This window comes from Hirundo rustica, chromosome 4, assembly GCF_015227805.2.
Source record: "Hirundo rustica isolate bHirRus1 chromosome 4, bHirRus1.pri.v3, whole genome shotgun sequence".
Lineage (NCBI taxonomy): Eukaryota > Metazoa > Chordata > Aves > Passeriformes > Hirundinidae > Hirundo > Hirundo rustica.
Window position 1 is genome coordinate 35,708,009 of NC_053453.1, and position 21,671 is coordinate 35,729,679.

At 40.8% G+C, this 21,671-nt stretch overlaps 1 protein-coding gene across 1 annotated transcript; it reads left to right on the top strand.

Moving 5' to 3' along the window:
• Positions 1–3,107: 3,107 nt before the first annotated feature.
• On the top strand, positions 3,108–8,664 carry YEATS4 (YEATS domain containing 4). Its single transcript, XM_040063320.2, has 7 exons — positions 3,108–3,212; positions 3,313–3,432; positions 3,981–4,047; positions 4,138–4,232; positions 5,669–5,761; positions 5,839–5,926; positions 7,867–8,664. Exons 1-7 carry the CDS (start codon positions 3,162–3,164, stop codon positions 8,034–8,036), a joined length of 684 nt encoding a protein of 227 aa, XP_039919254.1. The 5' UTR covers positions 3,108–3,161; the 3' UTR covers positions 8,037–8,664.
• Positions 8,665–21,671: the final 13,007 nt, after the last annotated feature.

Sequence of the window (21,671 nt, forward strand, 5' to 3'; positions counted from 1 at the left end):
ACTGTGATGCACTTGGCTATATTACTGAAGAAGGGAAGGTTTCTAAAAATGCAACTATTTAGGGGGAAAAGTAGCAACTTGCCAAAACCACATTACCATCAAATTCAATTAGTAGTCTGTTAAAACAATCAGGGTTAGTGAGAGAGATGGTGGTATACCATTCCTTGCTGGAGCCAGGTTTGTGCTACCTCCAGCTGTACTTGATCTTGGAGCAGGTGGCCTCTTCCCCTACTCTGTCCTTTCCAGGATTGGAAGAAGTTTGAGGAAAGTCTCACATGGCACTTCTGCAAGATTCAGCTCCTGTGAGATTTTACGTAATCACCTTAAAAAAAAAAAAAAAAAAAAAAAAAGTAGCCATCTCTTTTGAACTTAAAAAATAAATAATAAAAAAAAATCTTGGAATGACCTAACCTGGGTAAAGATGCCAAGGAACCTGGTAATTCTGCTGAGAAGCTGGAGTTGGAAGTAGTTTTTTATTTGTTGTGTATGCCAATATCCAGTGCTATGTGTGCCATCTGAGGAGAGCTGGCAGCTGAAGGGCTCAGCTCTGAGGAGCAGCCAGCTCCCTGTACGTGGCTCTTTCCTTTTGCAGCAGTGGCATAAGAAAAACCACCTAAACTGCGCACGTGGGCAGAGGCTGGGCAGTTACAGTTACAGCATGGTGGCAGATCACGTGCAGCAGCTCCCAAACCCAGGTTGGTATGAGCAGATTTCGGCACTTAGGTTCTTCAGGGTGCTCCCAGCCCTTTGCTACAGACAGGAACCTGCCTAATGTGGTCTAGTTCAAACAATCCCATCCATTTCCAGTCTCTCCCCTGTCATCTTGTTACGCAGATTCTTCTCATTCCACATGTTCCAACAAAGGTTTTTCCTTCACACCCACAATCTGCCTCTGAAATTCAGTGACTGCCTTGAAGCCTTCCCTATTTGAGATGATTTCCTTTATTTCAGTTGGCACAGAGCACATGTCCTGTGCCAGTTTCTCCAGTTCTGCCCTTCTTTTCTTAAACATGCTTCCATCTTGGTAATAACATTCAAGCCTGTGAATATTCAGATAATAAATCCATTAACTGTTCTTTTGGTGAACAAATCTTTGTATCAGGTTTAAAAAGGAATTTACTTACTTTTCAATCAACCTGTATCTCTGTGATTGGGTATACTTACAGGTAAAACAGGTTGGGAATTGTGTGGGTGTGTTTTAGCCTTCCATACTTCATTGCAAGGCCACACAAGAAAGCAAAATAGCAAGAAAGACTGGAAAATGCTGCCTGATATGGAGCTCAGTCTTGTCCTGGGGCAGGCAACTGTATCATTTAACTTCTTCCATAATTTATTTCAAAACCTCATAGGGTCTGTCTGGGGTGATTGCTCCTGCACATCTTACAGGACGTCTATATTCCTCCCATGCTCCAGGGGCTTCAAAAGGAAATTGATGCCTGAGTTTCTGCTTGGCTAGATTATATTAATTTCATTTTTGTACTGATACTGCTTGCCCTCTTGTTATTTCCCTTCCCATCTTACTTAACCCCCTAAGGCATTTTCAACAGCTAGTTAACACTTTCTCTACCTTTATTTTGGCAAATTTGTTTAAGGAGGCTCTGGCCTTCTTAGGGGTACATGGTGTTTACACCAGTTTGCCCTTTTCTTGCATATTTGCCTTTCATTTATTTTTTTGCTATAACAGGAGATAATACACTTGATATTAAAAATAAATTTCACTATGAGGGTGGTGAGGCCCTGGAACGGGTTGCCCAGAGAAGGTCTGGATGCCCCACCCCTGGAAGTGTTCAAGGCTAAGTTGTACAGGACTCTGAGCAGCCCGATGTGGTGGAAGGTGTCCCTGCCCACAGCGGGGGCAAGAACTAGATGTTCTTTAAGGTTCCTCCCAATCCAACCCATTTTACTATATACTCTTAATGGAAAGGTGCATTCTTTTCCAGATGGGGTCTTAACAGGGTTTGTATGATAGCTTCAGATGAAGTTTTTGATGCTCTTAAATCCTATTCTCGTTCTTACAGATTAACCAAGGTTGGTTACAGCTCTGCCTTTAAAAACCAAAGCAGAAACGTTCAAGTCCACCCTTCCTAAAGGAGATCTGTAGAGCAGTCATGAGCACATGGGAGGAAAAGGTTTCTATGGATGAGGAACTGCACCATTCCCCTTGTTCATCTCGTTGCTAGAATAGAGTCTTCCACAGAAGCCAATTATTAATTAGATTAGCCACAGAAAAATTTTTCTTTGAAGACAGAGCTTGACCACTTGTAAAAGTCTGGCACAAATGCCAGTCTTGCCAACTTGCTTTAATAGAAACAGCTGTAACATTTCAGAGCTGAGCAGTGCTGCTCACACAATCTAGTTCATACAAGGAACAGGGTAGGAAGTTGTTGCTTTCTGGGAGAGGGTTATGCATGATGTTCACTGTCTTGTCGACCAGGGGTCCCAGCACAGGCATTGGAGGGCCACGGGAGAGGGATGCTCTGGAAAATGGTTTGCAGGCAGGGTCTGGCTGCAGCTCCCCAGAGGAGTCCATTGAGTTCTCCGTGGACAGCAGGGGAAGATAGGCTGGGCTGACGAGAGGATGCAGCTGGGGAACGGAGCAGCTCCACAAATCAACAACCCCCTCAGACTCATCTCCTCCCGAGAGGGCTGGGGCCAGCCTGGAGAGAAGAGAAGCTCCGGGGAGGCCTCAGAGCAGACTTTCACTACCTAAGGGCGCCTGTAAGAGGGCTGGAAAGGGACTTTTTGCAAAGGCATGCGGTGACAGGCCGAGGGGGAACGGCTCCAAAACTGAAAGAGGATGCATTTAAAATTGGAAAGAAATTCTGCCCTGTGAGGGTGCTGAGACATTGGAGCAGGTTGCCAGAGTAGCTATGGATGCCCCATCGCTGGGAGCGTTCCAAGGCCAGGCTGGGGCACCCTGGTGTGGCGGAAGGCGTCCCCGCGCTAGGCGCGGAACCGCGCTCCCTGCCGCTCCCTTCCGTGCCCGTGCGCCCCTCCTGGGCCGGCCCGGCCCGCCCCGGCCGGCGGCGGCAGCGGCGCGGCCCCGCCCCGGAAGCCGCGGGGGATGGCGGGCGCGGGGCGGCGGCGGCGGCGGGAGCGGCGGCGGGGCCGGGCGGGGCGGGCGCGGGCGGCGGCGGCGGCGGGCGGCGCCCCCGGGCAATATGTTCAAGAGAATGGCAGAGTTCGGGCCTGACTCCGGCGGCAGGGTGAAGGTGCGGCCTCGGCGGCCGCCGGCGGGGCTCGGGCCGCGGGGGGCGGCGCGGCAGCGCCGCTCTGAACGCGCCGTGTCCGCTTGTGTTCCTTTTCTCTAAGGGCGTCACCATCGTGAAGCCGATCGTGTACGGGAACGTCGCTCGGTATTTTGGGAAGAAGAGAGAGGAGGATGGTCACACTCACCAGTGGACGGTGTACGTGAAGCCGTACCGGAACGAGGTACAGCGGAGCGGCTTCCCCGAAAGGCCGGTCGGGCTTTGGAACGGGCGGTCTGGGAAGGCGGGGAATTGCCATCCCTGGAAGTGTGCAACACGCCTGTGGATGTGGCGGCTGGGGGGCTGGCGGAGTGGTGGCCTTGGGTTAGGGGTTGGGCTCCGTCATGTTAGAGGTCTAACATCAGCCGAGCAGCGCCAGCACTTGGCGGTTTGAAAAGCCGGGATTCTCGGAAAGGGCGCGAGGGTCTTCGGCTGTAAGGAGAGAAAACACATAGGCTGGTGGGAAAACCATGGAAAAGGCATGCTTCCATTCATGTTTTTTGGAGTGATCTTTCCAGTTTAGGGGAAGACTGGAGAACACTCGTGGGGACAAAATACTAACGGACCTGTGTGCCAGAACTAATTTTTGGATTTACCATTTTGCTTTCCTTCTGTGCTTAAAGTCAGAAGAAATACTGTTTAGAATCAGAAGAAATGTTGGCACGTGGGATAGATGACTGAATATTAGCTTGATGTGCCGAATAATCAGAAATTACAATGTTCCTGTTTTAGGACATGTCCGCATATGTGAAAAAAATTCAATTCAAGTTGCACGAAAGCTACGGTAATCCTTTAAGAGGTGGGTTTTGCATTTCTGCAGTTGTTCCTAGAACTGGGCTTTTGTTCCGGCTTTATCATGGGATTAACGCTTCTGTGTTGCCTATTGCAGTTGTTACCAAACCACCATATGAAATCACGGAAACAGGCTGGGGTGAATTTGAAATAATCATTAAGATATTTTTCATTGATCCAAATGAAAGACCTGTAAGTACATTGAACTTTTAACAAAGCTTAAATAATTCATTATGGTGGCCTCCAGCTCGAGGAAATTGCTGGTCAAAATAAGTCTCATTGGCCACGGAAGTAATAAAAGTCTGTTCTTGTAGTAAATTATTTTAAGGATTGGGCACATTTTCCTCTTTTTGTGCTTTGCTCCTGGTATTTATGAGTGCTTTTCCTGTGCTTGGCAACTCTGACATTTACTAATACGTGACCACATATTATACCTTACCTGCCTGGGTTGAGCGCTTGCTGAGGGTTTCTCTTCCACATAGCTTCCAAGTTCTGGGAAATTTGAGTATTTTAATTTATTTTTTTTCTGTCAGATCAAAATCAGTCAAAAAGCAACAGGGCTACTTTGCTAGCATGAGTCTCTGCTTAAGAAGACCAGGTTGAAACAACTCTGTAGTTGCATAAAGTACTGGAATTAATTTCTTTCTTCCATTTCTGTGGTTTAGACTTATCTTGTAGGTTTGTTTATGCAGGTTTAGGTAGGAAACTTGATTACTCTATTTTGTGGGGAAAAAGATGTTTATTTCTGGAAGGATTGAGTTCCTTCTGTCACATGAACAATCCCTTTTTTTAATCCATTTTTTTGTTGAATGAGAGCGAAACTGAATTTTATGTTTTTCTTGAATATGTGGCAGTTGGTAACAGTGGGTGTTCCTGTCAGGCTCAGTAGCATCCTGACTTGTATTAATTCCATTCACAGCTCTACCAAGCTGTCCTAAGGTTGGTTGGGTGTTTTTTCTTTGCTGCTTCTTGGAAGGCTGTTTTGGAGCCTGTCACGTTCTTCCTTTCCGGGAAGTAACAAGGGGAGTCAGGTACTGCTCTGTTCCACCACCGCTCCTGGGCCTGTTTGTGGAAGGGAAGAAGCGTGGGCTGTGTGTGCTCTTCCCAGGCCACGGGCCAGGTGATCAGCGGCTCCTCGGGGCTGCACGGGGGGCTTCCAGTGCTCTCCCAACCCTGCCATTTGCAGTGCAGGGATGGAAGAGTAACCCCATTAAGAGAGATTTCAGTGAAAAGCAATTTACAGCCTCCCTGGTACACTGTTTTCTCAAGAATAGAGGACAAGGTCACTGAAAGCACTTTCTAAAACTGATTAATTGGGAAAGTCAGCTTGAATTAAATCCATTTGGAAATGTTTCAGAGAAGGTGGTATTAGTATTTTTTACCTATCAGTTCTAAACCACTTTCCCAGACGTTTTTAGTTTCAAGAGGCCTTTGGATAATTGGCGTGTTTTAACAGTTAACGTTAAAGCAATTCTACTGAAGCTATATGACATTTATATTTGCATTCCTAAAGCATTTTTAAATCCTATACAGTTATTTTGTAGGAACAAATACTACTTATTGATATCTAGAACAAGATTTCTAGTTCCCTACAATTTTCAAGCTAATAAAATTCTGTCTTTGCATAGGTAACTTTATATCACTTGCTGAAGCTTTTTCAGTCGGATACCAATGCCATCCTGGGGAAGAAGACCGTAGTTTCTGAATTCTATGATGAAATGGTATGAACATTCTTAATGTAATCCTCACTTTATTTTGAAGAGTATTATTGATACCATATATTTTTCTCCTTCATTAGATATTTCAAGATCCTACTGCAATGATGCAGCAGCTGTTAACAACATCTCGTCAACTAACACTAGGTGCTTATAAACATGAAACAGAGTGTAAGTTGAAAATTAAATTTTAGAAATAATAATAGTTGGGTTTGCTTTTTTTTTTTTTTTTTTTCCCCTCTGGGCCACAACAGTACAATGGATTTGGATGCTGCAAAAAAGTGATAATTTTGCATTAAACTTAACTTCGGCTTTTGCAAAGTTATTAACACTTACCTGAAAACTTCTAAGATTTTCTTATCCCTATGGCTGCTAAAAAAAAAAAAGGAATTTGGAATTACTTGGTATGAAGAGTGATGGCATGAACTACACCTAGTCTGCCATCTTTGAAATAAATTAATCCAGAGACTAAATGAAGGGCATCCTGTGGTACAGTTCTGTTCAGCACTGCAAGCGAAGGTCACATTTGAAGGCCTGAAGTACAGAACAGTTAGTGATGTTTAAATCAAAGCAGCAACCCTTTGTGGATAAAGAGTAGTGTTTGAAAGCTCTTTTTCCCTTCTACTTCTTTAACTGTAGGTAATTTCATAACATACTTCTTCAGTACAGTGTAATGGTTTTTGTGTCCTTTTATCCAATTTGTCTCCAAATATAAGCAAAAATATTGAGGGAACTAAGGAAATTAAATTAAAGATCCGTTGGTTCATATGTTGTAGTGCATTTAGGGATTATTTCTGTTCTGATTTGTATTTCATTTCTTACTTGCTTTCTGAGAGTAGAAGAGATATTACAAACTTTAATCCATTGCAATCCACCTCACCTGACCTTATGTTCACCCAGCAATACATTTGTCAGGTATGTTTTGGACAGCAGACACCTAGAGCTAGGAGTGGTGAGTAATTATGAATTTGTAGCTATTCAAAGTTAGGGTTCCTATTTGCCTGATGTCTGCTTGGCTGTATGGATGTGAGCTACTTGTATTTCCTGCCTCAGTTCAGCCAGTCTGAACTGAAGCAGGAAATACAAGTATGTTACTGTTGCATGTTGCAGTTTTTATTTAGAAAATGTTAATTAATATGGTTCATAAAAACATCCAAATTTAAGCTTTTTTCATTTAAATTTTTTGATATTCCTTCTGAGAGTAGGTAGAAACTTTCAGTGTGGTTTCTTTGTATAAATATTTCTTTAAAATGCGCTAATGAAGCAGATAATATTTGCCACCGCCCACAGTTACGTAATGTATGTGATATGAGTGATCTCCACAGCCTTCATAGACTTGTTGGCTTTACCATCTTTGTCCTAAAACTTCTGCATGAAAGAATAATAAAAAATAGGATACTTGATGTCAGATATTCGTAAAAGCAGGACAGCATAACCAAAGCTTTTGGATAGAATTAAACTCCAGTGAGGCAGAGAAAATGGTTACAGTATGTGGAGAAAGTAGCACAGAATGGTGGAGGCTTGTAGGGGTCTCTGGATGCATCTTGTGCACCCTTCCCTAGCAGGGCCACCTACAGCTGGCTCCCTAGGACTGTGTCCAGATGGCTTCTAAATCTGTCCAAGGATAGGGACTCCACAACCTCTCTGGGCAACCTGTGCCACCACTTGGTCACTTTCACAGTAAAAGTTTCCTGAAGTTCAGGAAAGTTCCACGTTTAAGTTTGTGCCAGTGGCCTCATGTGCTGTCACTTGGCACCACATAGTCATAGTTCTCTGTAGTTTCCCACGTAATTGCTGTCACCATATCAGGTTCTATTTTCCTCACCTAATATTAAAAAATAAACTGTAGAAAATTATTAATTGCATAACTATCTGCAAAACTGATGGGCTGAGGGCTGAATGAGGCTGCAAAACAAGCTTTTTTTTTAAATCCAGATTCTTATGTGGATTCTATTTTGATTACAAATGTTGAATCTCTAAGGCTAACAGTAACAGATTTTTTTTTCAGAACACATGCTATCCAAATTGCTGTTTCAATTTAAAAAAAAAAAAAAAAAAAGGGCAAATTTCATGGTGCTTAAAATATATTTTTTTCTTTATCACTACCACAGTTGCAGATCTTGAAGTGAAAACCAGGGAGAAGCTTGAAGCTGCCAAAAAGAAGACTAGTTTTGAAATTGCTGAGCTTAAAGAAAGACTAAAAGCAAGTCGTGAAACCATCAACTGTTTAAAGAATGAAATCAGAAAACTTGAAGAAGATGATCAGTCTAAAGATATGTGACAAGTGCTTACTTGAGTGTGTACTGAAAATGGAAAGACTTCAGTCATGGAATTGTATGAGCTCTCTTCAGTTCTGTAACTGAGACTATGAGAATTTCACTGGCAAATGATTGAAGTTTGTGGCAATCAACTCCATAAATGAAAAAAAAAAAAAAGAAAGAATGTATCCTTGTTTTATAGTTAAAATCTGTGGGTACTTAAAGATTTATTTCGAATGGAAGTGGTCTTGAAGACCAGACTACTTTTTCTTTAAAAACTGCATTTGAGTTGTTTATGAAAACTTTGTATTAGGTCTTGTATTAGTTCAGTGTGATTTTACAAAATGCTGGTGTTTACTTTTTTTACTTTTTTTTTTTTTTCTACTGATTGTTTAGAGATGCATCTTTAAAGCTAAAAATAAAATATGCAGGTTTTTTATTTTAATGTTTTTTGTCTCTGTCCAGCTGTGGGCTTCAAGAACGACTGTAAATAGCATACCATGATTTAAGGCAGAGGTTGAAATACAAAGGTGTGCAAGTTAAGTCTGGTTACAGTGATTTTTGGCATGTCTCTGTTATCAGCACAGTGAAAACACCTTCTGAAAACAGGATTTTAAATGGCTTGTATATCTACAGGTAGGAGTTTCTAGCCCCAAAGGTGCTTTAACACGTATAAATGCATCAGTGCTACAAACTATGCTCAGAAGCAGCAAATTATTCCAGTACTGTTTTGTAGGATTTTGTTTCATATTTGTACTGTACTGCAGTTACTCCATCAAATGTTATCTCTGCCACTTCTTCCTCCTCTCACTCTTCCCCTGCTCCAGCCTGGTGTCCCTCCCACGGGAGGCAGTCTTCCATGAATTCCTCCAATGGGAAAGCTTCTCATGAGCTACATTTCTTCAGGAAGCGTGAAGTCCCCCATGAGGTCACAAGTCCTGCCAGCAAGCCTGCACCGCTGTGGGCTCCTTTCCATGGGGCCACAGGAGCCCATCCAGTGCACACTTCCCCTGGGATCACACTCTGTTTTGGGCATCCCTTTGCTCTGGTGTGAGGTCCTCCACTGGCTGCAGGTGGATCTCTGCTCCAGCACCTGGAGCGTCTTCTTCCTCACTGACCGCAGTGTCTGCAGGGCTGTTCCTCACATATTATTCTCCCTCCACTCCTGTTCCCCCCTGCCCAAGCAGGTTTTTTTTCCCCTTTTTAAATCAGCAACCTATTGGGCTCAGCCTTGGCACGTGGCAGGTCCATCCAGGAGCCATCTGCCGTTGGCTCTGACGCGGGGGAAGCTTCTGGCATCTTCCCACAGAAGCCGCTCCTATAGCCCACTCACTACCAAAGCCTTGCCACATAAGTCACTAGCAAGTGTTCCCCCAAAAAATCAGTGCATGATTTTATCAATCCTTTGAGAGTGAAACACTCATTTCTCCATATCTGAAACTACTGCTGATTGATGGGCTTTTACATGGCTTGGTAAACTGAAATGAAAGTTTCATCAGTCAATATGTAGACTTTGGGTTCTCATTAAGAACAGCAACTTGGCATACTTGGTTTATGGTATTAATACACACAGGTTGAGGAACAGCTTGTACCGTGGTATCCGCTCACAACGTTCCTAGCAGCACAGAATATCCAAATCTGTCAATTTTTGGCTACCTAAGTGCTTTGGTTTCTTTATTCAGTAGCCAATTTAATTTTAAGCAGCAGCTGAAGAAGAATGCCGTTTTCAGAGCTGTGCACTGAGTAATATTTGCATGAGCTATGGTGAAACAGGAATGGAAGCACAATTTTTGGTTATTATTTTCACATTTGTCAGTTAAAATAATAGTAATGATGACCAACTAAAATGGAATATTAAAGAGATTTTGCAGGAGCTGTGACTAACGTGGACAGGTCTGCCAAAACAGACTTGAACAAACCAAAAAATAACGGAGATGTACCTTTTAAATCCAAGTTTTTTGTATTTTTTTTGTTTGCATCCAATAAACAGGCTAGTGTCCTAGAATGCAAGAGCAATGATGTTGGTTCCACTGCTAGTAGCCATCAGTATGCTAGACCACTGATGTAATTTGTTTGGAGTTAATGGTGTTGTTTTCCTCGTTTTTTCTTTCAGCTTCTTGTAATTTTTTTCTTCTTCTTTGCACTCTCTGCAAAGATCCTGAGGGAGTCATTAGACTTCTCTCTCAATAATAAGAAAACAGTCCTACTTTGCTAACACAGCTGTCTGTGTTGAGTAGTCACTGTCAATAGACAACAGGAAGAGCACCTTCTGCTCTACGAAGTTCCATGTTACGATCTGTGTTTTTATTAGAAAACACTTTTCTCAGATGCTGAGAAAAGCAACTGAGCCCAGTATTAGACAGTAACTAAATTCTGGGAGAAGTTAACAACAATTAATCATAGACTCAGTCATAGAGTATCCTGAATTGGATGGGACCCACAAGGATTGAGTCCAGCTCCTGGCTGTGCACAGGCCATTCCCAAGAACTGCATGGACCTTGGAGGTTGTGTTTGTTCCCTTGTGCTCTGCAGTTAAAAGTTACTGATACAAACACCTGAGAGTGTGTGTGTACACCGTAAATTTACAATAAGTGTTGATCTTCTAGTGCATACAATTTTCAAAGTTATTAGAACTGAAATGGAGTGGGTCACCTAAAGACACAGTTGCATTTCAACTCCATCACCTTGAAGAAAAAGACAAACCCAAATGCTACTCTCCACTTTATTTTTGGCAGCCCTACGAAGATGCAATTCCAGAAAAATAGTTCCAGTTTGTGCTTGCCAGGTTGCAAACTTAAATGCTGTTTATATTGCTGAGACTGACCTTAGACTGTGGCTTCATCCTGAGTTATCGTTGGGAAACAGGGTTGTATTTAAATCTTGCTTTGCAGAGAAGGAAAAAAAATCTCACTATGCTTTCGGTACTGTTTGGTATCACTGAATTGCACAGTGATTTGTTCAGTTGCCTATACTAAAGCTTTAGCCACCACTTGAAGCAACCGTTTTGCTAGGTAAAGATAAAGATGGTTTATCTCAGTTTGCATGCTTACTGTTAGGAGTTTTACCAGTGAGCATCAATATCAAATATACAAAGCTATTAGTGTCTGCCATTTCCACTATAAAGACTTGGGCATTTTGACTACTCAATACCCAGTATGATATATCACTAGTCCTTTTCTTACCTAGCTCCACTCCACATAACTCAGTTGTTTCCTTTCAGTTCAACAGTCAGACTGTGAAGTACTATAAGGCTGTTGCCCAGGACGTTTCTCACTGAAAGTGCCGTTTTCTGACAGATGTTTAGATACAGTTAAAGAACTTTTGTAGTCTGTAGAGATGGAACTGGAAGGAGCATTAAAGCACTGTGTTGATTTTCTTTCTAGACAGATGTTAATAATAACACCAACCTTTTGCTGCTTATGCATTTCATCCGTATAAATACATCATTGTGCGTTTGTGTCTTAAGGAGAATACAGACTTAAGAGCATCTCTGGTTGTATTCAGATGTGATGTTTTTCAAACACCAGGTGGCAGGAATGTCCAAAATATTCTCCAGTCCCCACAGCAGCGTAATTACTGGGACTTTGGCGGATGTGTGACATCTTTGGTTGAACTCATTTGTTTTGAGACTTGGTCATCTGATGAGAACACCTGTATTTGTTTCTGTAGAGGTGACCAAATTATCTCTTGCATGTTACAGAACTGTTCAGCAGCCTTGTCAACAAATCAAGGGTGCCAGGAAGCACAAAATAAAGCATGAATGTTTACAATTTTTCTTCATTTGGGAAGGGAAGGAACTTTCAAAATACAAATCTCAGGTTGCTTTTAGTGTTTTGTTTTGTTTATGGGTTTTTTTAGGCCAAGATTATGTGACAATATGAGTGCACAAAACATAATTTAGGCACTCTGCTGGGCTGCATACTTTGCTTGCACTCAGTTGCAGGTCCAAAATGGCAGGATTTTACACCAGTAAAAGTAATCACCTTTTACAACTTAAAGTTGATAAAGTTAATAAATTTTTTGACTACTTACTGCTTAATGAAAACTACAAATGAACCTTTGGCTTCCAAGTGTGTTGGAACTTCTCATTTTCCTGCATATAGCAGGGAAGAACAGTTTCACTTAAGAGGGGGAAGAAAAGAGAATTAGGATGGTAGAAAATAATCGCAACAAGAAGAAATTAATGTTTATATAAATAATTATATAATTTTATTATATAAATATATATTTAGTTGGGATTTATGTAACATTCCCTTATGATACATTCATACTATATCCATTTTAAAATGTTTTAAGCTAACACATGAAGTCATGTAAGTTTCTAGTGAAAGTCTTGCCTATGCAAGTAGGTAACACACATCCAAAATTAAAATTTATGTCTTGATTTTCATTGGAAAAATCTCTTGAATATCAGTGATTAGGCCACAAAAAGAGCTTCATTAACAATATACAGTATTTGTCCCACTCTGCCCCTAATAATGACTGTATTTTTAAGGTGTTCATTTGTTAAATGAGAAGCTGGCCCTTCTTCCCACACTTGTGGGCAATTATGTACTTTAGGACAGAAAACAAATTTCATTTGATCTACTACTGGCTTCTGCTTTGCAAATACTTTCACCTGAAGTGACCAATAGCTTTTTTACTTCTTAATACATTAATTCTGCAATGCTGGGCAAATCTCACTTTTTTTTTCAGTCTACAAACCAGCTTTTTTCAAATTGCACATTTTATCTAACCTCTGATCTAGAATGTTGATAAAAAGCATCTCTATGTTTTCTAAGGTAAGGATTAATCCAGGTTATTTTTGTTTTAATTACTGTCCTGAACAGAGTGTTAGCTGTGTTCCACCTATAGTTCCATTCAGGTCCCAAGCCACCTGAACTCCACGTAGGTAAAAAGGAGAATGTTGAGAAGTTATGTTTGAGGAGCTTGCAGTTAACTTTGCTGTTATTTCCTGGTTTCTTTATGGAAGTTTATCTAAAGCATTTACTTGGTAAGCTAAATATTCCTGAGTAAAACTTGAGTTTGCATCACACAGTTTTAGTTCTTCACCATGAGATCATGAGACTACTCTCCCATACTGCTGCCCAGTGAGCTGTAGACAGTCGGCTCTGCAAGGCTTCTCTAGGACTGGGCAGGGAACAGGCAAGGAAAACCATAACCTCATGTAGTGATTAGGGTATTAGAGAAAAAAACAGAGTCCTTTAAAAAAAAAATTAAATATATATATACATATTGCACAACTGGAACTGGTTTTTTTCCTTCTTGCTACAGGTTAAGTATGTTTGCATGGTGAAGAAAGACACAGAACTAAACTAGACAAACTGAACTTCAGCACCCATTACATAGTGTTTAAAATGATCAAAGCATCTGCTGCTGTGCAAAGCTTTGTGGTTGCTCTGAATCTTCTTTGTATAGTCCTTATCATGGACAAGAGCCAGGAGTGCAGTGTTAGATGAAGGTGGGCACTGCCTTGGATCACAACAGAAAGTCGTGGCCCATGTCAGAGGGCACGGCTGATTTGGGGTGCACTCAACTGCCAGCCCTGAAAGTCACCAGCCACAAGGCTGCTCCTCCTGGGTGGTACTTTGTGCTCCTGAAGCATCTCATCCCTGATTGGTCTGCTACTCCTGCATCCTGATAGATTCACTCAGCATTATTTAATAGTCAGGAGTCTACAATTTCAAAAAGCAAACACAGTCTAGCTGAATTTAAACTAAACAGTGTTGTGAGTTTTGCTTGTTTTTTATTAGTAAATAAGAAATGAGTCCTAGTCCTTGTGCATTTGCTGAGAATAAAGAAGATATGTTTCTAAGGTTGTAAATTCTTTCTAGTATTTTTTCCCCTCAGAGATAAAAGGCAGAAACAAAATCATTACTTTTTGGAACAGGCTGATGGAATGTGTATTTTAAAAAGGAAAAGCAGTAAAACTCTTCATGGATTCATTGTCTGAAAATACTTTGTTCATAGTTTAATCTGACCCCACGTGGTACTAAACACTTGCAATTGCTCTGTCTCTGTGTTTAGAGGTGGAAATGCTCAGTACTTCACTAAATAAACCTGACCTTCCATCCTTGTGATGTGAGTGAATTTCAATCAGACCTCTGGTGAAGGAAGGTGATAAATCAGTAAATGAAGAAGCCACATTTTAATAGTAGAAGGGACACTAGTAATGTTTTATATTCCATGATATTGTTTAGTAATGTTTTATTTTTCATGATATTTAAGACTTTAAAACATTCCTTTACAAGTATTAAGCTAAGGCTTTTGGCAATCTGAAGATACCCAATGCATAAATTTAAACAAACTACTTGTCAGTTTGTCACCTAGCCATTGCTACTCTATGCTCTCTTGCTGACTTCACAGTAAAATTATTTTTTGCACTGTATTTTGCACATTTGCCAAATGATTTGGCCTTTATAGGTTCCATCATTCTCCTCAGTTCTATGCTACAGCTACTTCACCACTCAATAAATACTAGACAAATTATCTGTAAGACAAAAAGCAGTGTAACTTGGTTTTGCTGCTGCCGTTAGTTCCTGAGCTTTACCTGATTCTGTTGCTATAGAGTGTTAGCTTCAGTCTTGCTTAAACCTAGTGAAAACTCTGGAAATGTTGTGACCATGGAATAGCTGGGCACACTCTAGCATGTTGAATTGGTTAGCAGCCATTCTATACCTGCATCACTTCCCCGTGGCCTTGTCTAAAAATACCCTTAAGAAACCAAAATGCTGTGGCTGAACCTCTATCCTAGTATCCCTGATTAAAAAAAAAAAAAAAAAAAAAAAAAAAAAAAAAGCTGATCTACTGTATTTTAATAATAGTAACATTTTGTAAATGCCATGTAATGCTAAGTCATTGATGTTTCACATCAGATGCTTGTTATCCTTACAGCTTTGGTAGGAATTTCTGTCTAAAAAATCCCCATCACCACATAAATCAACTCAGTTCATTCTGATCTCTTTACTGCTCCATAGTCATTAGGAGCAGTAGTCCAGGTTTTTTGAGGACTGACTGTGGTTTACTCTACTGGGGTTAGAATTGCATCCAGACTAACTTCAGTGAAGACACTTTGTAATTGCAAAGCAGAACTGGATTTGAAATAACATTCTCATGATCAAAGATTCCAAGAAGCTTTTGTAGTAATTGGAGAATAACAACTATATAAAATGTGCTTGCTTCTCATATTTAAATGAGGCATAAAGATAAAATGCATGAGAGGCATATTAAATGAACACACAGATACTTTATCTGATAAGACCAAAGCAATTGAGTGGGATTTTAATTTAGGCATTTGACTGACTTTGTGAAAAAAGAAATGTTTTTGAAGTAATGCTGGCCTCGCTCCACAATATCTGAAAGGTTCACTCAGTTGTGGATTTCTCCACAGGGCTATTCCCTTCACTGATCTTATTCATATTGTATCCTGAGAATACTGCACATGTTAAATGCACAGAGGCAGAGCTCCAGGCCTGAAGACCTGCAATCTGAATGGGCAATATGGGATGGGTGGTATAATAATTTGCAGTTCTTTACTCCAAGTGTAAGCAATGTCTTTCAGCTGTAAAATTATACCCTTCATCCACTTTGATCTGAAGAAACGTCCAATACAGTACAATTCTCATCCTGTGGCAACACAACTCAGTCTGACTATAGTGGGTAAGAGAAGCAACTGTTGTCTATGAATTTACCAACTTTAACAAATCAGACTTACTTTAAAAATCGTAGTATTCCAGGAAGTCACCTGCATGAAAAATGTTGTTATGGTTTTAAAAAAGGAGAGATGGAAAAAGAGTTGAGCAAAAATATTCTGCAAATCTGCCATTTGTAGCTAAAAGGCTGTTTGAGGGTTAAAGTGGGTGCATGTTTGGTACAGAGTTAAGTAGCCTTGGGAAAAAAACCTTAAGAACAGACACTCTAAGCATCTTGCTTCATACTTTGATAAAATAATCCCGTACTCACCAATTTTGAAAGCAGAACAAAAAAACCAAATACTTCCGGCTGCTTCACAGAGGTCTGTGCTGATGAGGAGCTCTCATTTAAAACCAGCATATGCAGTCTACCCTGAGCTCTGACGCAAAGAGCAACTAATTGAACATCTCAGGAAAGGCCAAGAGCGTGACAGAGAGAGTAGGAAAAACCCATCAAAGATCATCTATGGTCCGCAGTTACCAGTTTGGCTCTCCTGACATAATGAAGCTCTCCGCCGTGAGGGGCAGAAGTTTTCTTCGCAGTACAATGGACTTCCCCAAGAGGCAGGCTCATAAACTTCACCTTTTCTCACTTCATCTTGAAGGTCTGTTTCTTTAGGGTTCTTTAATGTAAATACAAGACTTCTTTTTAAAAAAATGCTTCATGAAAACAAAAACTGTTCTGTCATCTTTCCGTCCTCCTGCAAGCAGTGAAGCAGCAGGAAATAAACACAGTTGGGCAAATTTCTATTAATAGAGTTAGTTAGTCCCACCTGAACCAAACCGCTTCAGGAAAAGTCTTATGAGCAAAACTTCCTTGGTCTCCATCTTTCAGACTCTTCCCCATACTTGTTTCTGCATGAGGGAATAATGTTGGTATATATTTTGATTTTGTCCGTAAATTGCCTTAAAATGTAAGGTATTATATGCTACTGAAGGGAAATCTAATTATTTCTGCTTGAAATAATTATTGCTTAAAATATCATTATGTTAACAACTCTGCTTTTATTTCCCTTGTTTCAAGCAATTATGTAGTTTGCTTCAACTGGCTTATGTGTGAACTTAGGCCATCCTAAAAGTGAGAAATAATATGCTGGGTACAAAATGAGGCAGTGTAAAAACAGCTTTACATTCCATTACCAATAGTTCTGCCTTGCCACAAATCACCTTTTCTTCTTCTATGCCTCTTCTGAGGGAACATGCCCAAAGTTATTTCCACAGACTTTTACATTGGCTGTCTCAGGTCCAAGTTTAAAAGTTATTTTTTCAAGAGCCTGGAGTGGTTCATCACTTTGGATGGCCCATTACCTTCATTCGGTGGTTTCTGCACACATGGTAATAAAGTTCTTTTTTTCCTGAAGAAGCCCACTCCTTATATGATGGGGAGAAATGAAAAAAACCCTGCCATTTATGCTTTTCTTCTCTTAAAACATGGGGTATGTTCACTACTTCAGCAACAGCTACATAAACTGAGCCTTTCCCTAAGGAGGGGTGAGACCCTTCCGGGGCAGGGTAGGTGATACCTTTCAGAGCGCTCCAATTTCCACCTCTCTGTATAAATCACACTGCTTTGTTATCTACTCATGTCCAGATGTGATTTTGGAGTCTGTGGAGCAACAGCACATGAATGAAGCTGTGCCTGCTATACCAGTGTTCAGAACAGCTGACCTTGCACTTCCTTTGACCACTGCTTTCACTAAGAAATTACGATTAAGAGGCAGAAGCGTAATCCTGCCAGTGTGAGCTTGGGTTCCCTCTGTAGATTTACTGCTGAGTAGGTAGAATTGTTTTGGAATATAGAGAGTGTGTTTTACTGTTTCTCAACATGATAATTTGTCTTCTTCAGGGAAGCTTTTATGTTTTTCCTGAATTATTATATCCATCCCAGAGAAACTGCACTTATCCATGAGTCCAATTTATGTCACTATTTATACAAAAGTTCATTTGAAGTATTTTATTGAATTTTATTTTTTCTACTCCAGATAGGAAAAACATGGGATTAAAACAATCACCGTTATATCTGATTTTGTTAAGTCAGTTCTATCACTGCTAGGAGAAAAAAATTCAGGTTGCAACTTTAAATTCTTCCTGAGCATACCAAAGGACAATATTCTAGGAAAAGCCATGGTATCATTCTCATTGCACAGGACAGCTAATTTGTATGTAAGAGAGTTTCAGAAAGGCAGATACACAACTCCGGTATGTAATGTAGATTAGAAGTTAACATTATTTTCCAAAGACAGTTGAGTTATTCTGCCAACCTTAATGTCCCTTAGCTATGCAAATCACCAAGTAGAGCAGCGATTATCTGCCTGTGACAATGCGGGTCTTTCCACTACTGCTGAGGATAGCTTTTTGAGAAGGTATCCGCTGCCCCTAAAGGCACTGGTTGCCCGAGGGTCATTTTAATAATCTTTGAACATGAAAAAAAAATTTAAATGTAGTCCTGGAACCTGAAATGCTTCATTCACCCACTCATGAAAAGCTGTCTGTAAGCTGATGCAAAATTCATACAGTAAGAGCTGTTCTAGTAAAAGTTTACATCAGTTTGCCAGTTTTCTTCCCATACTGTCTCATGTTATCACCAGACTTTCTGCTACTGCCCTGCATTTACTGATTGGAAACCATAGCAGGACATATTCTTATAATAATACAGACCCAAGGAGAAAGTTATGTTTTCTCTCTAGTAGTCACCATTCATGATTTATAATATACACTGTGAAAAGACTGGAAAAAAAAATTGATTGATTTAAATCTGCCTTAATTTTTGACCAAAGGCAAAAACTCCACACACTGGTGCTTAATCATACTTTGCATCAAGTACAAGCATGCAGTTTTCCATACAAATTCCATAGGGTGTTTAATCTGCTATTGCAAAAATACTTATTTGCATACAATCACACCCTACTGTGGTTTCAAATGTTTTCTGAGAATACATTTTGAGACTATTATCTTAACCTCACTGCCTTTCTACCCACATACAGGCTAACAGACATGCAAACCCTTTAATTTCCATTCAGGCCTGACTGTAATTAAGTTGAAGTACATTTCTTCTTTAAAACTATAGGACTCAGCTTATTCCGTAAGTATTGCTGAGGAATACACAGTTGTTAAATTGCTGAGCTGTGGCAGGATTTTCAGCTTACAAATAAAAGTTCTTGTTACAGGAGAAGACAGTGATGGGCAGTTTGGGGTGCTGCTGTAGTCTGAACTGTTTGTTCACGCTGTGCGTGCCAGGTGTTGAACAGAAGCAGTCAGCCACAAACAGCATTACCTTACCTTTCAAAGATCTTAACCCAAGTACTAAGAAGCACTGACCCTAGTTAGACATATCAGGATGAAGAAGATCTTTTTACTGACTTTCTTGTTGGAGACAGGTTTGATCTAGGTGCAGATAATATGTACCTATACAAACACATCACAGGTCATGGCAGCACATGCTATGCCAGGTCAACTCTTCCCCATCATTCAGTGTCTGACAAATGAAATATGTCATTTGTTTAAAGAAGACGTTGGAAGTAAAAAACCAAAAAACCTTAGGAACGGACAACAGTACCACTTACTGACTCCTGCCATAGCTGCACCCTGACAATCAACTCCTCTTCTTGACATTCTGCAAAGTATTCTAGTATTTTGTCAAGCCACTAGACAGAAAGTACCGTAGCTGACTCTGGCTTTATTTATGACAAATCCAAAGGGTCTTAGCCCCACAATGTGCTTGAATTGCATTTTAATATGTAGTTGTTAGCCTGGAGCAATATATTCCATTTCTGTCATGATTATGCCCTCTGAAATAATGTATAGTTGGGGCACAAGCATGTGGTAAGAACCCATCTTAAGAAGCCAGAAGCCATAGGTTGCAATGGGCCTCTGGAAGCCACATAGGACAGGCAAAGCGGGGCCAGTCAGCCCAGATTGCTCAGGAACACGTTTAGTCAGACTCTGGGTATCTCCCTGGAAGGTCAGATGCCTCTCTTGGCAACTTCTTACAATATCCGACCACCTTCATGATAGAAAGAAAGACAGAAAGAGACAGAAAGAGAGATAGACTGAAAGAGAAAGAGAAAAAATAAATCTCTGAATCTAAGCAGAACTTAGCAGGATGTGTCCATTCCCTCTCAACCTATCACTGTGCTCCTCTGAGAAGAATTTGGCACATATTTTCATGTGGGCAAAAGCAGTAAGTTCTTCCTGTAGCTGCCTCCTTAAGACAATACACCCTGACCGTGTCGGTGTCTCTGTCCTATATTAGCTGCCAAATGGCCATCCTGCATCAGACTATACATGTATCCCTAACTCGCTTCTGGACTTAGTGACCGGGACTAAACAGTCAAGGGTAGAAAGAAAAGTCAGGTACAGCACAATTTTTTAATATATATATTCAGGTTTTTGTAAATCATTGACTAGGAAAAATCAGAACCAAAGGCCACTGTATTCCATTCAATTACTAGCTGCTAATGCACTGCTTTGCTTTTATTTCCTTTATTGGTTTTGCCTGCATTACTTTGCAGCTAGAGGCCAAATTTCCACTTCTAGTCTAACACCCATGCTGTTCAACAGGAGATCCTTTTGAAACTCGTTGCTGTCAGCTTCGTAGTGCACTACTGTGCAGGATTTTGCATCAGCAGCAAACTGTGCTGCTGCTTTTACTCAAGTCTCTTTCCAAGACCATTTCTGAGTATGCTAACTAGTGCAGGTCCCAGCATGAATCCCTGTGGGAGTCCAATCTACTCTCTCACATTGTAAAAAATGACTATTTATTGCTACCTTGTTAACCCTTCTCTTTAAGCTAGTTACTAATTCACAGGACAGGCTTCCTTCCTAGCCTGTGACAGCTAGTACTCTAACAGCACTGCTGAGAGACAGTGCCAGAGGCTCATTTGAAATCACCACAATGAATGTACCACCCTGGATTATCAGTTTGTTGCTTTCGTCAAAGAACTTCATGATTATGACAAAGCTCCTCTATCAAAAAAAAAAAAAAAAAAGCATGTTGATTTTTCCACAGTCTGACGTCTTTGTCTGTACGCTAAAGCCTCACCCCACCTCTCTTGTCACTGGTTAGCTTCTGTGACCTGAGACAAGTCTTGCTGACTATTCCAAACAGGAGGGCTCAGTTCCTGAAAATGGACACTTATGTTCCTTGAATCTGAAATTACTGTCTCAAAAATTCTCTCTCGGTTGTTTTCCAACTATGAAGGTGGTTACATTCCATAAATTCTTTCTTCAGCGATGTTCCCAAAACATCTCTGACCACTTTCACATGTACCTCCCAGCAAGCTAATTCTGCTCTTAAAATTCCAGCCCAGAAGTTCAATTAAGCAATTTCAGTGGATTGATTTCAGAGCTTAAGGAAGATATAATAACTCTGTGATGGCTATAGCACACCCTGAGTGTGTGGAAAACAATAATTTATAAGTTCACAGATTGAGGACGAAATGAAACCCATGTCCCCCGTGAATTTCAGGCTTTCTAATCACTGAACAACAGGAAAAGGACAGGCTTCTCCTAGCCTTGAATAGGCACATTCTGCACAAAAGGTGTCTAGGAAAAAAAACTGTCATGGACTCCAAGTGGAGCAAGCAGCTCCTTCCAGCTCTGTTATTTTGAGGATTTTGAGGGACTCACTTTTGAATTTTGCATCTGGACTTGCCTGCCTTGCCTGCCTTGCCTCTACACTGAAACACTGAGACACTTGCTGTGTTTGCAAAATGGAGTATTTGTCAGTGTCCTGGTTATGAACTCTCGGTGTGGACTTCACTGAACATTCCTGAATTAGCACTATCGTGGCTGAGGCAAAGGTGCACACACAGTCCACCCACAAGTTTTCCAATAGCAGTTGTAATACTGGCTCATGGGACACAACTGACACAAGCCCAGCAAGTGTCAAGATTATTTAGCACTATTCCCCAATCACTGTGACTTCAGTCACATAAATGTCATTTCACAGGGAAAAGTTTAGCCGGC